At 37.0% G+C, this 17,558-nt stretch overlaps 1 protein-coding gene across 5 annotated transcripts in view; it reads left to right on the plus strand.

Moving 5' to 3' along the window:
* The window catches only part of RECK (reversion inducing cysteine rich protein with kazal motifs), a 113,998-nt gene that overhangs the window by 67,859 nt on the left and 28,581 nt on the right, over positions 1–17,558 (plus strand). For all 5 annotated transcript variants that reach the window (XM_058181138.1, XM_058181139.1, XM_058181142.1 and 2 more), the window contains 4 exons: positions 3,479–3,619; positions 5,809–5,997; positions 7,929–8,051; positions 10,333–10,504. In XM_058181138.1, coding sequence (XP_058037121.1) covers positions 3,479–3,619; positions 5,809–5,997; positions 7,929–8,051; positions 10,333–10,504 — 625 coding nt within the window. The remainder of the gene's footprint in view (positions 1–3,478; positions 3,620–5,808; positions 5,998–7,928; positions 8,052–10,332; positions 10,505–17,558) is intronic.

Genomic DNA, 17,558 nt, shown 5'->3' on the forward strand with positions numbered 1-17,558 from the left:
TTATTTAAGTGTTTCAAATTACTATAGTTGGTAGCACAGTCAGCTAGATATTTAGATTGGATTTGACATTTTTATTAATTTATCAAGGATTTTGTCTACTTAACAAATCCTTCCATCCTATCTAGCTACCTTTTGCAATTGACTGCGATTTGTCAACACTGAAGGTGTTCAAGTGGTGCTTCAGTTGTTTGGGATTGGACACAAGGAACCTGCACTATTTTGAAAGCTTTGCTTTCTTTTGGCACATTCTATTTCTGTTTGCAAGTCTTTCTATTTTGTGTTTGCCTCTACTCTTCTCTTCTTTAGAGTAAAATTGCTCACTCATAGAGTTTCTTCCAGGTCCCTTATTCTAGATCAGGGGTGTCAAACTCAAGGTCTGCGGGCTGAGTCAGCCACTGGGGTGCTTAAATCTAGCTCACAGTGCCGGCCTGGAAATAACAAAGGACTGGCCTGCAGTGCCTCTAGCAGCCAAAATGCAGCGGGGGGGGGGGGCTGCGTGAAGCCCTCTGTGCCCCGTTTTAGGCCTGGACGGCCTCTTGCAGGACTTTGCTGGGCAAAACAGGGCATGGTGGGGCCTCATGGGGGCCCCTGTGGCCCATTTTGGCTGGCAGGGTGCTGTGGGAGGCATCCATCCTGCCTCCTCCCCTCCCCTTGGCCGGCCTGCCGAGGAAAACTACAATGCTGATCTGGCCCTTGAAGAAATCCAGTTTGACACTCCTGTTCTAGATTGATTATTTTTGAACATCCTCCAGATTAAGGCATCCATGCTGAGATATAATATCTCTGCAAATTGATATTAAATTTAAAAAGCAAGTACAAAATTAAATAATATACTCAAGGGAAACAACTGAGACAGAACTAAATCTATATTAGGAACTGAAGTTTGACAATGGTTACAAATGGACACTAGAGGGAACTAAAGAACTAGGACAAAAAAGTTAACATGGCTAAGCTGGCTATAATTTATTTCTTACCTTAAAGAGTTTTTGGATAATTGTGTTATTAACAACTAATATTTTAGAAATCTACAGATTTCAATGACTAAATCTTTAGAAAGTTTTGAGATAATCTTTTGCCTAAACAAAGACATTTTAGAGTCTTTGATAACAAAATTGAGATTATCACAATAAAAATACAAAAAACAAGGATTTCCACATGGAACAGCCATGACAAGAAATTCTGGACAATGCCTTTTTATGGAAGTTACAAAATATTAGAAAATAGGCATAGAATAAAGTAGAAAACTTTGAAAATTCCTCTTGAATGATTAAAATTAATGAAAGTTCAAATCCTGTAATGCGATTAGAAGGATTTAAAGGTAAAACTTGTGCACTGGAAAAAAAAGTTGGATTGTTTTATTAGCTATAAATTATTTGTGTAAGATTTCTTATAACTTCAATAGACTTTTGACTGAACCCAGGACTGAAAAGTTTGTAATTTCTGGATTGTGTTTGGATAAAGTTAGACTTTTTATTTGTGACTTTAAAAGAGAATGAAAAATTATTATATTAGCTAATGCTCAGTATGGTGAAGCTTGGAAGTCACTTCTTTATTATTGACTTTGTTGCCTTTTTCTTTTCTACTTTTTCTTTTTTTCTTTTTTCTGCATCTTCTGAACTTTTTTTCTTCTTGTTTTATTCTATTAGTTTTAACCTTATTTATGAAAAACCAAAATAAAATTAAAAGAAAAACATTAACAAACTAAGAATTTAGGAAGAGTCTAACAAGCTAAGAGTCTTTAGGAAATTGTAAAGGGGAAAACAACTGAAGATACTTGGGAAAATCTGAAAAAAGGAATTATAAAGCCCAATCTAACATAGTACCACAATGAAAAAAAACAGGAGATGCCAGACAAAACCATCAAGAGAGCATAAAGAGTCTCTGACAAACTGAGAGAAAAAGAGGACAAGTATTAAAAAAATGGAAAGAGGGACAGAAAGAGGGACAGAAAAATGGAAAGAGGGACAGAAATCAGCAGTGATAAAGGCAGGAATGCTAAGGCTTAAAGTGAACTAAGATTTGTAACAAATGCTAAAAATAATTTTTATTTTTTAAATAAACTTTTAATTTTTAAAAGTTTAAACATGTAAACATGCAAAAAACCAACATGTAAACATGTAAACATGAAACATGAAAAACCTTGATTTCATAAAAGAGGGGGAAATGACATTGCCATGAGTATGTCCTATAGGACACCCAACCATGCAGGACCTAGGACACAGGTCCTGCATGTAAGAAACAAGAAAAAACTCAAGAAATGGGAGAATATAGCAAGGGAGAATATAGCAAGGAGATGATACACCAAGGAGAAAGCAGAATTTTTTTGATATATCAGTGCATTATAGTTCTGCTTTTAATAGAGACCTGAATATCATTTTCCTGATGATGCCAATCATATTAACAGTTGATGCCACTATCATAGTTGGGAAATGTTCAGGAAATAAGATTCTCATGGATAATTGTTCAACATAAACACAAAGCTGTCCAATTATATTTAGAAGTTATCAAACCATGTATTAAAATTCACCACCTAGATAAAACATTTCTATTTGCTCTACAATGGCTTGTCCTTGAGGTGTATTCAGAAGGTTTAGTTGATACAAAATACAGTGCCATAGCCAGTTATCTGTGCTCCTGGAATAGCATAAGTTTCATTTCTGCTCTGAAAAGTGCATTGCTTGCTAGCTTGCTTCCAAGTCCAAAGGTACTAGTATTGATCTTTAAAAGTTTTCATGGTATGGGACTAGTTTATTTGTGAGACCATCTCTTCTTGATTACATTTGCCCATCATATCAGCACTGTCAGAAAAGATATGCTGCAGGTCCATTAAGGAGTTGCATCTGGCAAGAAAAATGCATAAAACCGAAATGCATAAAACCAAGGATGAAAACCTTGATTTCATAAAAGAGGGGAGGGGAATGACATTGCCATGGGTATGTACTACAGGCCACCCAACCATGCAGGACCTAGGACACAGGTCTTTTCTGCTATGTGAAACATCATTCCCTTGAGATGAGGCTATCCCCATCCTTGGCAACCTTCCAAATATTGCTCAAAACTGACTGTATCAACAGGCTTGAGGATCTCAGGGAAATGATGAATCAATGAGACAGCTATATTGTCTGTTATACTGAAGATGCTGTTTTGTTGTATTTTAATAATACTGGTTTTTAAAAAAAATACGGAATATTTTTAATGTTTCTTTTTCATGATTTGTTTTTAATATATCCTTCCCAGAATGGGATGAGCAGTCATAAAAATATGAGTAATTAATTAATGATAAATATAGCCCCCTTTGATAAGCACTTCAGAACATGAAGTTTAGACTGAAATGTTGTTTCTTTGAAAAAATGTTGATTTTTTTTTTAATAATATGCACGTTTTCACTTACTGAATAAAAATGACAACATTGACTTAAAAAAATAGTCTGATTCTACACAGTATTAATGTTCCCTATTTTTTGTTTTTGTTTTTTCAGATCCAAGTACAGTGGATAATATTGTAGAAGATGTTACACATCCCTGTAACCCAAATCCCTGTGCTGCAAATCAATTGTGTGAAGTAAACAGAAAGGGATGCCAGCCTCTTGAACCTTGTCTTCCCTATTTTTGTATTCAGGGTAAGCCTTTTAAAAGGCTAAACAAATGCCATAGGATTCCTAATAATTTAACACTTGCCTTTCTTGCCATTGAAAATATTCTTCCTTCAAGGGAATTGCTATTTCAAAATATAATTTCACTTTACACTAAAACTGTAAGGGGAGGGTGACCAATCTTTAGGAACTTTAGAACCTAATTCTAAGCATGAACCCCAAGATAACCAATCAAATGAAATAGGGAATGCTGAGAAGTAAGTCAGATATAAAATAGCAGATGGAAGAAGTAAATGCAGGGTGAACCATAAAGGACTTGGATGTCTACAAACTAATGCTCAATGTATGAGGAATAAACAGGGTGAACTTGAAGTTCTAGATATGAGGGCAAGTACAATATTGTTGCTATTACTGAAACTTGGTGGGATAAAATTAATGGTTGCAATGTCTTGCTGGAAAGATATAAATTATTCAAAAGAAACAGACCTAACAAAAGAGGAAGAGTTATTGCATTATATGTTGGAAATCACTACACCTCTAGAGAAATGCATAAAACCAAGGATGAAACTTTGATTTCATAAAAGGGGAGAAAATGACATTGCCATGGGTGTGTACTACAGGTCACCCAACCATGCAGAGGAAATAGATGAATGTTTTGCTAATCAGATAGCTAGAATGTGCAGGAAACACACCACAGTAGTAATGGGGACTTTAATTATCCTGACATCAACTGGGAACCAAGCTGTTCATCAAGTGGGAGATCAAATGTCCTCAGTGGAATTATATCAACATGGAATGAAGCTTGCAGTGGGGTAGCTCAAGGTTTTGTTTTAGGCCTAGTACTCTTCAACATCTTCATAAATAATCTAGATGACGAAATACAAGACAAACTCATCAAATTTTCAAAAAACACCAAGTTGGGGGAAATTGCTAACATTTAAAGGATAGACTCAAGACAGAGCACCTTGACAGACTTGAACAATAGGCCCTATCCAACAAAATGCAATTCAGTGATGAGAAAAATAAGGTCCTATACATAGGCAAGAAAAACCATATGTAAAGTTATAGAATAGTTGATATCTGGCTCAACAGTAGCAATTATGAGAGGAATCTAGGTGTCCTAGTAGACCACTACTTAAGAATGAGCAAGGAGTGTGCTGCAATTGCCAGAAAGCCAATGCATTGCTAGGCTGCATCAATAGAGGAATAGCCTCAAGATCATATGAAATGATAGTATCACTTTATATTGCACTGGTGAAACTATATTTGGAATACGGTATCCAGTTCTGGTCATCATGATACAAAAAAGATATTGAGACCTTAAGAAAAGTGCAGAGAACAATAAAAATGATAAACGGTCTAGAAGTTAAACAATGAATAATTGTATAACTAGATATGTCTAGTCTAATGAAGAGAAGGACTAGAGATGATGTGATAGTAGTCTTCCAGTACTTGAAAGGCTGTCACAGAGAAGAGGGGATCGACCTACGCTCCAAAGCACCTAAGGGTAGGACAAGAAGTAACAGGTAGAAGATCATTAAAGAGAGATGCTACCTAGAACTAAGGAGAAATTTTCTAACAGTTAACCAATGGAACAGTTTGCCTTACCTGTGGGTGGTCCATTGCTGGAGGCTATTAAATGACTGTACATCCATTTGTCTGAAATGGTATAAGATGTCCTGCTTGAGAAGGGGGTTGGACTAGAAGACCTCCAAGAATACTGATACTATGTTCTAAAATTGAAGGTCGCTACAATAAATAAATGGTATAATCTAGATAGTAAATGCCAAATAGAGTATGCTGTCTTTTCCTATAAAGAGGGAATCTTACAATGGGCTTGTTCCTTTCACTTGCAGTAAGTAGTATCAGAACTCATATAAGGAAGAACTGACCTGTTTATTTCTCCTTCGTCTCCTCTCCTCTCCTCCCCTCCCCTCTCCTCCCCTTTCCTCCAATGTTATTTGATGCTGCCCCATATTTATCAGTAATTTTATTATCTCTGCCTTGTATTTGTCTTTCATCTCCATTTTCATTTTTAAGATCAGCTGACCTTATTATGAATATGCCTCTGTTTAAGTGTAATGCTCCATGTCTCTGAGTAAACTGTAATCAATGAAAATTTAAACTGTTTCTTAATCTCTTAAGAGGTTACAACCACTTATTCCTTGTAGAATTCATAATTCACTAACATTTGTCTTTTCTGCATATTAACATAGGCTGCAAATTGGGTGAAGCCTCTGATTTTATTGTCCGTCAAGGTACACTCATCCAAGTACCATCTTCTGTCGGAGATGTTGGTTGCTATAAAATTTGCACATGTGGGCAGAATGGTCTGTTAGAAAACTGCATGGAAATGCATTGCATTGATCTCCAAAAGTCATGCATTGTTGGAGGGCAAAGAAAAAGTAAGTTACTAGTACATGGGGTTGTTTTTATAACAAGGTTTTAAAATTCTGCAGATTACAAAAGTAATTCTAATTGAAGGCCTCCTAGCAATGATCTCCTGGCTATTTTTCACAAATTTTCCATGTAAACAAATATTTGTTGCATGTATCATTCAGTTTTGCTGAATTTGAGATTATTTTGTACCAATTTGTTTATTTTTTGCAGAATTCTCTAATAGAGCTAGTCCTCAACAATTCTTCTAGAGACCATTAGGTGTTACAATGGCACTGAAAAAAGTGACTTTTGACCATTTTTCACACATCATTGTTGCCGTATCCCCATGGTCACTTAATTTACAATTGGATGCTTGATAACTGGTTCATATTCATACCAATTGCAGTGTCCCGGAGTCATGTGACCATCTTTTGCGACTTGACAAGCAAAGACATTGGGAAAGCCAGATTCACTTAACAACTGTGTTATTAATTTAACAACTGCAGTGATTCACTTAACAAATGTAGCAAGAAAAGTTGTAAAATGGGACAAAACTCACTTAACAAATTTCTCACTTAAGCAACATAAATTCTGGGCTCAATTGTGGTCTTAAGTCAATGACTGCCTGTATTTCAACAGCATGTAAATGATGTGTAGACTGATTTCATTTAAGCAAATGAAAGGTGATACAGTTAATCTAAAATAAGAGAGTACAGTAAAATAAATGTTACCAAATATGTAGAATTTCAATCAAAATGATAATCAGTTAAATCTAAGTAAAGCATGAGATATTTCTTTTTAAATTTTAGTTGCTAATCTGGAAACCCAATTATAATTCCATCCTAAATCATTTAAGCTCTTTGGTTAGTCTGGTCACATCCTGTCGGCATGGTAGAGTTACTGTGAAAAAAATGGAGGAAATAATGCTATCCACACTACTGTGAACTCCTAGAGAAAAGATAGGATATACATTGAATAAATTTTTTTGGCTGCAAGGGCAGTATTTCATAGTAATGATGCATATCCAACGGAAAGGGTGCGCAACTTGGGCGTTCTCCTGGATGGACGGCTGTCGTTTGAAGAACATTTGGCAGCCGTCTCCAGGAGAGCTTTTTACCAGGTTCGCCTGGTCCGCCAGTTACGCCCCTTTCTTGACCGGGATGCCTTATGCACGGTCACTCATGCTCTCGTCACTTCTCGCCTGGATTATTGCAATGCTCTCTACATGGGGCTACCCCTGAAGTGCACTCGGAGACTTCAGCTAGTCCAGAATGCAGCTCCGCGGGTGATTGAGGGAGCACCACGTTGCTCCCGGGTAACACCACTCCTGCGCAGTCTGCACTGGCTACCTGTGGTCTTCCGGGTGCGCTTCAAGGTTTTGATTACCACCTTCAAAGCGCTCCATGGCTTAGGGCCCGGGTACTTACGGGACCGCCTGCTGTTACCACATGCCTCCCACCGACCCGTGCGCTCTCACAGAGAGGGTCTTCTCAGGGTGCCGTCCGCCAAGCAGTGTCGGCTGGCGGCCCCCAGGGGAAGGGCCTTCTCTGTGGGAGCACCTACTTTCTGGAACGAACTTCCCCCCAGTTTACGCCAATTGCCTGACCTTCGGACCTTTCGCCGGGAACTGAAAACTTATTTATTTATCCAAGCAGGACTGGCCTGATTTTTAAATGCTAAATTTTTTAAATTCTTAAATTTTAAATTTTAATTGTATTTTATTGGGTATTTTATACGGTCAATTGGACGGTTTTAATTTCGGCCTTTTTGGAATAAGTTTTTTAACTGTTATTTTAGTGTGTATATAAATTGTTTTAATGCAGGCTGTACACCGCCCTGAGTCCTTCGGGAGAAGGGCGGTATAAAAGTTTAATTAAATAAATAAATAAATAATAAATATATTTAAATAGTTACATTTTAAATCCAGTATTTAGTAATATATTTCTTTTATTTTAAGACCATGGAACATCTTTTAATATAGACTGCAATGTCTGTTCATGCTTTTCTGGAAATTTGATATGCTCCACTCGTCAGTGTCTCAATGAATTAAGTTCAGATGATGAACGTCACCTATTTACAGGTAGTGTTTTTAAATTTTAAGAAACTTTGAAACTTATCAGAAGCAATGTAATGCTGAATTTTGGTTTTCTGTGATAATACTTTGCCTAGCTATTTCATGTGACAACTTTTTGTAGTCTGTTTGCCTTTGGATTTATTCAGATTACCAATACTGAAGCAAATGGTCTGCATGATATTGCAGATTGAATACAACATGAAGGAATGAATGAATGAATGAATGAATAAATGAAATTCAAAACACAGTTTTGGGAGAAATAAGAATGTTAGGAAGCTATTATAATGTATTTTTTTTAAATTGGTTTAAAAAGATTAAAACCACTTGATATTACTGTATTTTCTCAAAAGAAAAACAATGCTGTATATAAAAGCAGTTGTTAATACAAATTAAAATTCTGAACACTGTTTAGCTTCCTCATATTTAAAAAGTAGTGTTTCCACTGATTTCAGTCTTACAGATTTTCTTCCGATTAATAAATATAACATGTGCCACATATGTTTATGTACATTTGTATATTTATACATGCTGACCAGAGGTTTCACTTCAGAAAAGAGAGGAGAATGAAAATTAATATTACTTGATTAAAATTCATTTCCTGCTAAATATACTTTGTGTAAATTAAATGATCCTCACTTACAGTTGTAAATCAAAATAATTCTCTCTCCTCACAAACTATTGTTTTGTGTGCTCACACACATAAACACAGAGAAGAATAAAGCTGATTTGCCTGCAACAGAATTGGTAGAATTACAGAATTATTTGTAACAGAATTACAAATCTATCTGTGTTTACTCTTTGGCAGATTTCCTTAAGTTCAATATGCACAGATTGATTTTGTTTCAGGGATGGATCCAGTGGTGGGATTCAAGTAATTTAACAACTGGTTCTCTGCCCTAATGATTTCTTCCAACAACCAGTTTACCAACTGCTCAGAAAGTTAACAACCGGTTCCCCTGAAGTGGTGCGAACTGGCTGAATCCCACCACTGGATGGATCTATTTAATTGATATACCCTCCATAAGTAATGATAGACTGAAAACCTTGAGAAACTGACTTGTTTTTTCCTTCTGTTAGGTTGAATTGAATGGTTCAAAATTGAATGGTTCAATGCAGACTATTGTGCTAGGCTACAAATGTAAGAAATCTATTTGTTCTTACTCTGTAGTAGGTTTAATAGAATCTAGTAGCTGTTGCTCCCAGATATGTATGATTGGGATTTCTAGACTTCATCAATTGAGTATTTTCATTCCCAGAGTACTCAATCCATAGATAAAGGTGTCTCCCATTGTAGCTATGTACTCTTTATATGAAAGATAAGTAGAGGCAGGGCTAATATGCTCATCCCATCCTACTTAAAACTATGTGTTTCAGTCATGTGCTCCTTTATATTCATAGAGGAGTCCTCGACTTACAACAGGCTGCTTAGCGATCATTTGATGTTATAAAAATTACTTGTGACTTGGTTTCAAATAGCAGCTGCAGCATCTCCACAACCATTCATTCTTACAACCAATGCTGCAGCACTCATCCACTCACTTGTCCCATCCCACTGGGTCCCTGTAACCACCCATCCACCCAGTGGAGATCAGGTGGCTATAACGGGTATAAATCTTGCAAGCCTCCAGCTTCCTTCCCACCCAGCAAGCAAGTGGAGATCAGGATAGATGAAGTTTCTAAACTCCAACAAGGAAGGGGAGGTGAGAGCAAATGGAATTTATAAACTCTGACAAGGAAGGGGATATCAGGGCAAATGGAATTTGTAAGCCTCGGGCAAATAAGAAGGCAACCCACCCATGGACTTGCAGGACTCAAGCCTGCTCCAGGAAATCCCCATCATACCTTTCTGTTTTTTCGGCTTCTGAGAAAAGCAGCTGACCAAATACAGGATCAATTTCTTACAGACTCATGTCAAACTCCTGCTATTTAGCAACAGGTTCTATTCTCATGATACTATAGAGGTGTTTTTTTTTAAAAAAAGGACCATAAACTGCACAAACCTTTTTAAAAAGTGGAGCATCTTAAAGATTGCTTTGCTTAATGAATGTCATGCATGCGACTATAATGGATAGGCTCCATTACAGTTGTATCATGAGGACTACCTGTATATTCATTCAACAATGTCTACTTCTGTTACCATATTTTTACTCAATGTATGATAATCCTTCCTTCAGATAATTATTTAAAGGGCAAAACACCTCATCCTCCTTCAGAGAAAAATAATGAATGGATTTCAATAGCTGATGTAGATATAGACAACATCCTAACCAAGGTTTAAATTTTTCAGGTCTGCCATGTAACTGCGCTGATCAGTTTGTCCCAGTATGTGGGCAGAATGGACGTACTTATCCAAGTGCATGTATAGCACGTTGTGTTGGGCTACATGACAATCAATTTGAATTTGGGTCATGCATTTCTAAGGATCCTTGCAACTCTAATCCCTGCCCCAAAAATCAGAGGTAAATGTTTAAGAAAATCTACAGAAATTATTTTACTAGACCAGTTAACTTTTATGAAAAATAAGTTTTATCTTAATTTCTGTTAACAGAAACACATGAATAGTAGTTTATATAATAGATATCAATGTTATATAAACTATTAGAAATATTTTATATCATGAATATGTATTATTAAAATTTCAATTTTGAAAGAAAGATGTCATGAAAATTTTATATTTAAATCCATGCTTTAATTAAAATTTTAAAAAAACTTTTAAAAGTTCTTAAATATTACATATGCTTTGCTTTCATGAGTTTAAAAACTTGGAAATCAAGGTTGAAAAATTTCTTGTAGAATAAATCTCTTGTCAATGACCCAATTGTCTTCTTCAGTTTATCAGGTAGACAGCTTTTCTGTAGAAACTTTATTAAAAAGAAAGGAACAGCATATTGAGGAACCAATCTAAGTGATAATCTATTTCAACTCTCCATTATCTAATCACTACACCAACTGGATGAAAGATTTTATTAAAGTTCAGTTATCTAGATAGTACATATTCAGCAACTCCCACCAACCTCCCCTGACAACTTGAGAATCACTTTATGTTCCAGTTTGGATATCCCAATCAGTTACAGCAGAAAATCCAGATAAAATTAGGGAGCAATCAAGAGTAGAATATTTTACCCCTGAGCAAAGTGCTAAGAGGCTAGGAAAAGTTTAAAGGGAGCTTATGTTACAGGACTGTAGTATTTATATATGTATACTCAATAATCCTATTTGTTCCTTTGTAACTCCCCATATTTATGTATAGGCATATACATTTTCCTGATCAGTATGAAATGGAAAAATAAACAAATCTTCTCATTAATTTATGGGTTATGAGAGCCAGTTTGGTCTAGTGATTAAGACATTGGGCTTGAAATTGGGAGACCATGAGTTTTAATCCTGTCTTAGCCCTGAAAGCCAGCTGGGTGTTCTTGGGCCAGTCACTGTCTCTCAGCTCAGCCCACCTCACGCGGCTGAATCTTACTCCCCTATCCTATCCCACCCATCCTCAGCCATATTGAGCCACAAAACTGTTTCCCTTCTTTTATATTCTTCTGATGCATTTCCTTATCACAAGTGGGCCTGAGAGTTTTCTGACCTGTAACAACAGAAAGAAGCAATTTGTCATCAGTTACAATAAAATTAAAGAAATTGCTTCCTTCGTTGTTCCAATCATAAGTCTTGGAAAATTAATGGCTTTGGTGTTGATCAAGTTATAATTAAATTACTTACTGTCTCCTTTCAAACTTCAGCAACCTCAGATGATATAGTACAACAACATGGTTCACCATTGAGTGCCTGGCTTGAAACCTACCTGTTCTTTTCTGAATAGGCCTTTGGTTTCAATTCATTCAGAAAATTTTGGATTTAGGGGTTTTGCATACAATTTGCTTCTCATCATCAAAAGGCTGATTGTCTATAATCAACTAGATTCCTTCTTATAAATAGGAACTGTAATCATCAGTCACCAATCTTTAGGGTTTGTTCCATTAAATCAATATGTGTGAAGTGCAAGGTAAGAAAATCTGCCTAAAAGTAAAGATAAAGGTTCCCCTCGCACATACGTGCTAGTCGTTGCCGATTCTAGGGGGCGGTGGTCATCTCCGTTTCAAAGCCAAAGAGCCAGTACTGTCCGAAGACGTCTCCATGATCATGTGGCCGGCATGACTCAACGCCAAAGGCGCACAGAACGCTGTTACCTTCCCACCAAAGGTGGTCCCTATTTTTTCTACTTGCATTTTTACGTGCTTTTGAAACTGCTAGCTTTGCAGAAGCTGGGACAAATAACGGGAGCTCACCCCGTTACATGGCAGCACTAGGGATTTGAACCGCTGAGCTGCCGACCTTTTGATCGACAAGCTCAGTGTCCTAGCCCCTGAGCCACCGCATCCCTAAGAAAATCTGCCTATTTTGTGCAATTCTATTTGAGTGTTTCAGAGAAAACGCAATTTCAACCACTTTAAGGGATTCAGTCAGTATGGCAACTTTAGAGAGGTGGCCAAGCTTGTAGTGTAGTAAACCTCAAGGGTTAGTAATATTTGCTTGATATTGCTAGTGCTTCTCCAATGTTTTTATAGGACTTAGTAGGGTTTCCAGAAGATTTCCCAAGACCCCTGTCTGTAAGTTGCCAAAGATAACTTTGTGCCTTAACTGAAATATGTAAGCATTGACAGCAGTCTCTGATGGCTTTATTTTATGTTATTATTTTATTTTCTCTTCAAGGGGACCTTATATTATTATTTAAGATTGCTTAAAAATGGAGACTGTTCTAATGTGTGTGATTGTTTAATTTGTAAACTTTCCTAAAACCTCTTTTAAATGGTTTTTGCATTTCCAGTCAAACCATAATTGGTATTTGTTGGGATTAGTCAGTAACAATGTGAACTTACATTTGAACTGATTTATGGAATACCATATTTTTTCGGAGTATAAGATGCACTTCCCCCCCCAAAAGAGGCTGAAAATTTGGGTGTGTCTTATACTCCAAATGTAGTTTTTTCAAAGCTTTTTTTCAGCCCTAACGAGGCGCTAGCGAGTGAAGCAATCTTCCACGCTTTGCCTGCTTTTCTCATTGCTGCTCCCTCGCAGCTGAGCTTTAGAAGCTGTTTTTCAGCCCTAATAAGGCGCTAGCGAGTGACGTGATCTTCTGAGCTTTGCCTGCTTTTCTCATTGCTTTTCTCTTCAAAGATCAGCTGTGCTTTAGAAGCTGTTTTTTATCGGCAAGCAGAGGATTAAAAAGTGTGTGCGCACTCTCAAAATCAGCAAACTAATGTGCTGAAACTGACCAGACTAAGGACACTAGCCAGATGAATACCTGTTGGGCAGATTTTTTTTTCTTATTTTCCTTCCCAAAAACTATGCTGCGTCTTAAACTCCGGTGCAGTTTATACTCCAAATGTAGTTTTTTCAAAGCTTTTTTTCAGCCCTAACGAGGCGCTAGCGAGTGAAGCAATCTTCCACGCTTTGCCTGCTTTTCTCATTGCTGCTCCCTCGCAGCTGAGCTTTAGAAGCTGTTTTTCAGCCCTAATAAGGCGCTAGCGAGTGACGTGATCTTCTGAGCTTTGCCTGCTTTTCTCATTGCTTTTCTCTTCAAAGATCAGCTGTGCTTTAGAAGCTGTTTTTTATCGGCAAGCAGGGGATTAAAAAGTGTGTGCGCATTCTCAAAATCAGTAAACTAATGTGCTGAAACTGACCAGACTAAGGACACTAGCCAGATGAATACCTGTTGGGCAGATTTTTTTTTCTTATTTTCCTTCCCAAAAACTATGCTGCATCTTAAACTCCGGTGCAGTTTATACTCCGAAAAATATGGTAATTGAAAATTACTAGTGAGCTCTTCATACAATACCACTTAATGGCCTCCATTCATGCTTTTCTAAAGTGGTGTGGGATTAAAGCCATTCAGCTACTATATATTTTATTCCATCTGACTTTCATGGTAGCGTTTGTAATCTCCAAGATTAGAGGTCATCTCCCACTGTTTTCTAATCTCACAGTTACGCCTAATTTTAGTAGGATAGGATGATGGGAAGCCATTTGTTTCAAACAGAGTCCAGCAAAAATGTATGTTTTGTATTTTTCTTTTAGTACCCTGTGTGCAAGTTGTATTTTGGAGGATTAATTTTATTATTGAACAGCTGTAGTACTCTCAGTCAATCCAAATGTTAAAAATCTCAAACCTGAATATTTAAGAAAGTAAAAGTGAGATTTTGGCTTTCTTAGGGGAATATCTACGTATGCACAATTATTTGGCAACTATTAATGTGCAGACTAAATGAAAAATGAAAATTTGCCCATCTCACTCATTTATTTGCATCTATTAAAGTGAGAATAATAAACAAACAACTCAAAATGTACAAATAAATATTTCTGACATTTTCAAAAAACCCAGTGACCAATGGAGTCTGTCCATTTCTTGATCTGTTGATGATCAACTTTTGCAGCAAACATTTTGTAGCAACCACAATCTCCCAGACACCAGGAGAGGTGTACTGTTTTCCTTCACCATAAATCTCTGGTTTAAGAAGGGCCCACAAATTCTCAAAAGGGTTTAAGTCAGATGAGGAAGGGGGCCATGTCATTAAGCTTTCATCTTTAAAGCCTTTACTGGCTAGCAACACAGTGGAGTATTTTGATGCACGCGAAAGGGCATTATCCTGCATAAAAATCATGGTCTTCTTGAAAGATGCAGACTTTTTCCTGTACCATTGCTTGAAGAAAGTGTCTTCTAAAAACTCGCAGTAGGTTTGGGAGTTGAATTTGAGTCCATCTTCAACCCAAAAAGGTCCAATTAGCTCATTTAATAATATCATCATTTAATATTAATAAGATCCAGCCAGAGGCCCATCCATCTTCCGTCAAGAGTCACTCTCATCTCATCAGTCCATAAAATCTTTGAAAAAAATTGTCTTCAGATATTTCTTGGCCCAGTCTTGCTGTTTCAACTTATGTGTCTTGTTCAGTGGTGGTCGGGTTTTAGGCTTCCTTATTTTGGCCATGTCTCTGAGCATTGAACACCTTGTATTTCTGGGCACTCCAGGTAGGTTGTAGTTCTGGAATATGACAGCACTGGAGGATAATGGGTTCCTGGTATAGCTTCACATTTGATTCTTCTCAAATCTTTGGCAGTTAATGTGCATCTTCTTTTAAAAACATGTTTCTTGCAACCGTGTTGACTATTCGCAACAAAACATTTGATGGTTCTGTGATCACGCCCCAATATCTTAGCAATTTACCAAATTAAGACTGAAAGCATCAATTACCATACCAAACAAGAAAAGAACCTCTTACGCACAAAATCCAATTGCGCCTTCTATAATTTTGTAAACAAAAAACTTAAAGACTCAAGATCCATCCCACCCCTAAAAGGACCTAATGGTAAAGAATGCAATGATGAAGTAGTTAAAGCAAACCATTTCAACACATTTTTTGGTTCAGTCTTTGTAAACAGCAATGGCTCATGAGCAACATTCCCTACTTGTACCACAAATAACTACAATGATCTAACACAAATAGATTTCACAGAAGATAACGTTAAAAAGGCACTACACAGACTAAAACCATCTCTATCTATCGGACCTGATCAACTAGGTACATACTTCTTAAAAAAGCTGTAACCTGCAAAGTAATGGAAACAATCATTAACCATTCCATTACCCTCCACCTAGAAACAAACAACCTACTCTCTAATAGACAATTTGGTTTCAGAAAAAAAATATCCTGTAATCTACAACTTCTACACTGCAAGAACATATGGAGTACAAATCTTGAGCAAGGCAAAGCAATAGACACAATTTACATAGTCTTCTGTAAAGCTTTTGATTCAGTGGTACATGACAAATTACTTCTAAAACAAAAATCCATAGAATCTCCAGACTCCTACATAATTGGATAGCCGTGTTTCTGTCAAACAGACAACAAACGATCAAAATAGGGAGCCTATTAATAGCGCTGTTAATAGCGGTGTCCTCCAAGGCAATGTTCTAGGACTAACACTCTTCATACTATAGAATAGAATAGAATTTTTATTGGCCAAGTGTGATTGGACACACAAGGAATTTGCCTTGGTGCAGATGCTCTCAATGTACATAAAAGAAAAGATACCTTCATCAAGTACAACATTTACCACACAAATGATGGTCATAGGGTACAAATTTAACACTTAATGATACAACACTTAATGATAATCATAGGGTAGAAATAAGCAATCAGGAACAATCAATATCAATATAAATCATAAGGATTACCAGTAACAAAGTTACAGTCACAGTCATAAGTGGAAAGAGATTGGTGATGTGAACGATGAGAAGATTAATAGTAGTGCAGATTTAGTAAATAATTTGACAGTGTTGAGGGAATTATTTGTTTAGCAGTGTGATGGCCTTCGGGAAAACACTGTTCTTGTGTCTAGTTGTTCTGGTGTGCAGTGCTCTATAGCGTCGTTTTGAGGGTAGGAGTTGAAACAGTTTATGTCCAGGATGTGAGGGATCTGTAAATATTTTCACGGCCCTCTTCTTGATTCGTGCAGTATACAGGTCCTCAATGGAAGGCAGGTTGGTAGCAATTATTTTTTCTGCAGTTCTAATTATCCTCTGAAGTCTGTGTCTTTCTTGTTGGGTTGCAGAACCAAACCAGACAGTTATAGAGATGCAAAAGACAGACTTAATAATTCCTTTGTAGAACTGGATCATCAGCTCCTTGGGCAGTTTGAGCTTTCTGAGTTGGCACAGAAAGAACATTCTTTGTTGTCCTTTTTTGATGATGTTTTTGATGTTAGCTGTCCATTTTAGATCTTGCAATATGATAGAACCTAGAAATTTAAAGGTTTCTACTGTTGATACTGTTGATATTGTGTTGTCTAGTATTGTGAGAGGTGGAAGTATGGAAAGTCTACCATCATTTCTATGGTTTTGAGTGTGTTCAGTTCCAGATTGTTTCGGTCGCACCACAAGGCTAGTTGTTCGACCTCCTGTCTATATGCGGATTCGTCATTGTCTCGAATGAGACCAGTCACTGTTGTGTCATTTGTGAACTTCAGTAGTTTAACAAATAGATTGTTGGAGATGCAGTCATTGGTATACAGAGAGAAGAGAAGTGGGGAGAGCGCACAGCCTTAGGGGGCTCCTGTGCTAATTGTACAGGTATCTGATGTGATCCTGCTTAGCTTCATCTGCTGCTTCCTGTTTGTTAGGAAGCTTGTGATCCATTTACAAGTCTGCTCTGGTACCTGTAGCTGGTTTAGCTTAGTTAGAAGAGTTCTGGAATGATGGTATTGAATACTGAACTAAAGTCTACAAAGAGGACCCTTGCGTAGGTCTTTGGAGATTCAAGATGTTGTAGGATGTAGTGCAGAGCCATATTAACAGCATCATCTGTTAATTGATAGTTGATGTATTTGCTCAGTATGCAAATTGCAAGGGATCGAACAGCGGATCCATTATGGTTTTCAAGTAGGAAAGTACTAGCCTTTCAAAGGTTTTCATGACTACAGAAGTTAAAGGAACTGGTCTGTAGTCATTCAGTTCCTTT

Source organism: Ahaetulla prasina, chromosome 4 (genome assembly GCF_028640845.1).
Source record: "Ahaetulla prasina isolate Xishuangbanna chromosome 4, ASM2864084v1, whole genome shotgun sequence".
In the NCBI taxonomy this organism is placed as follows: domain Eukaryota; kingdom Metazoa; phylum Chordata; class Lepidosauria; order Squamata; family Colubridae; genus Ahaetulla; species Ahaetulla prasina.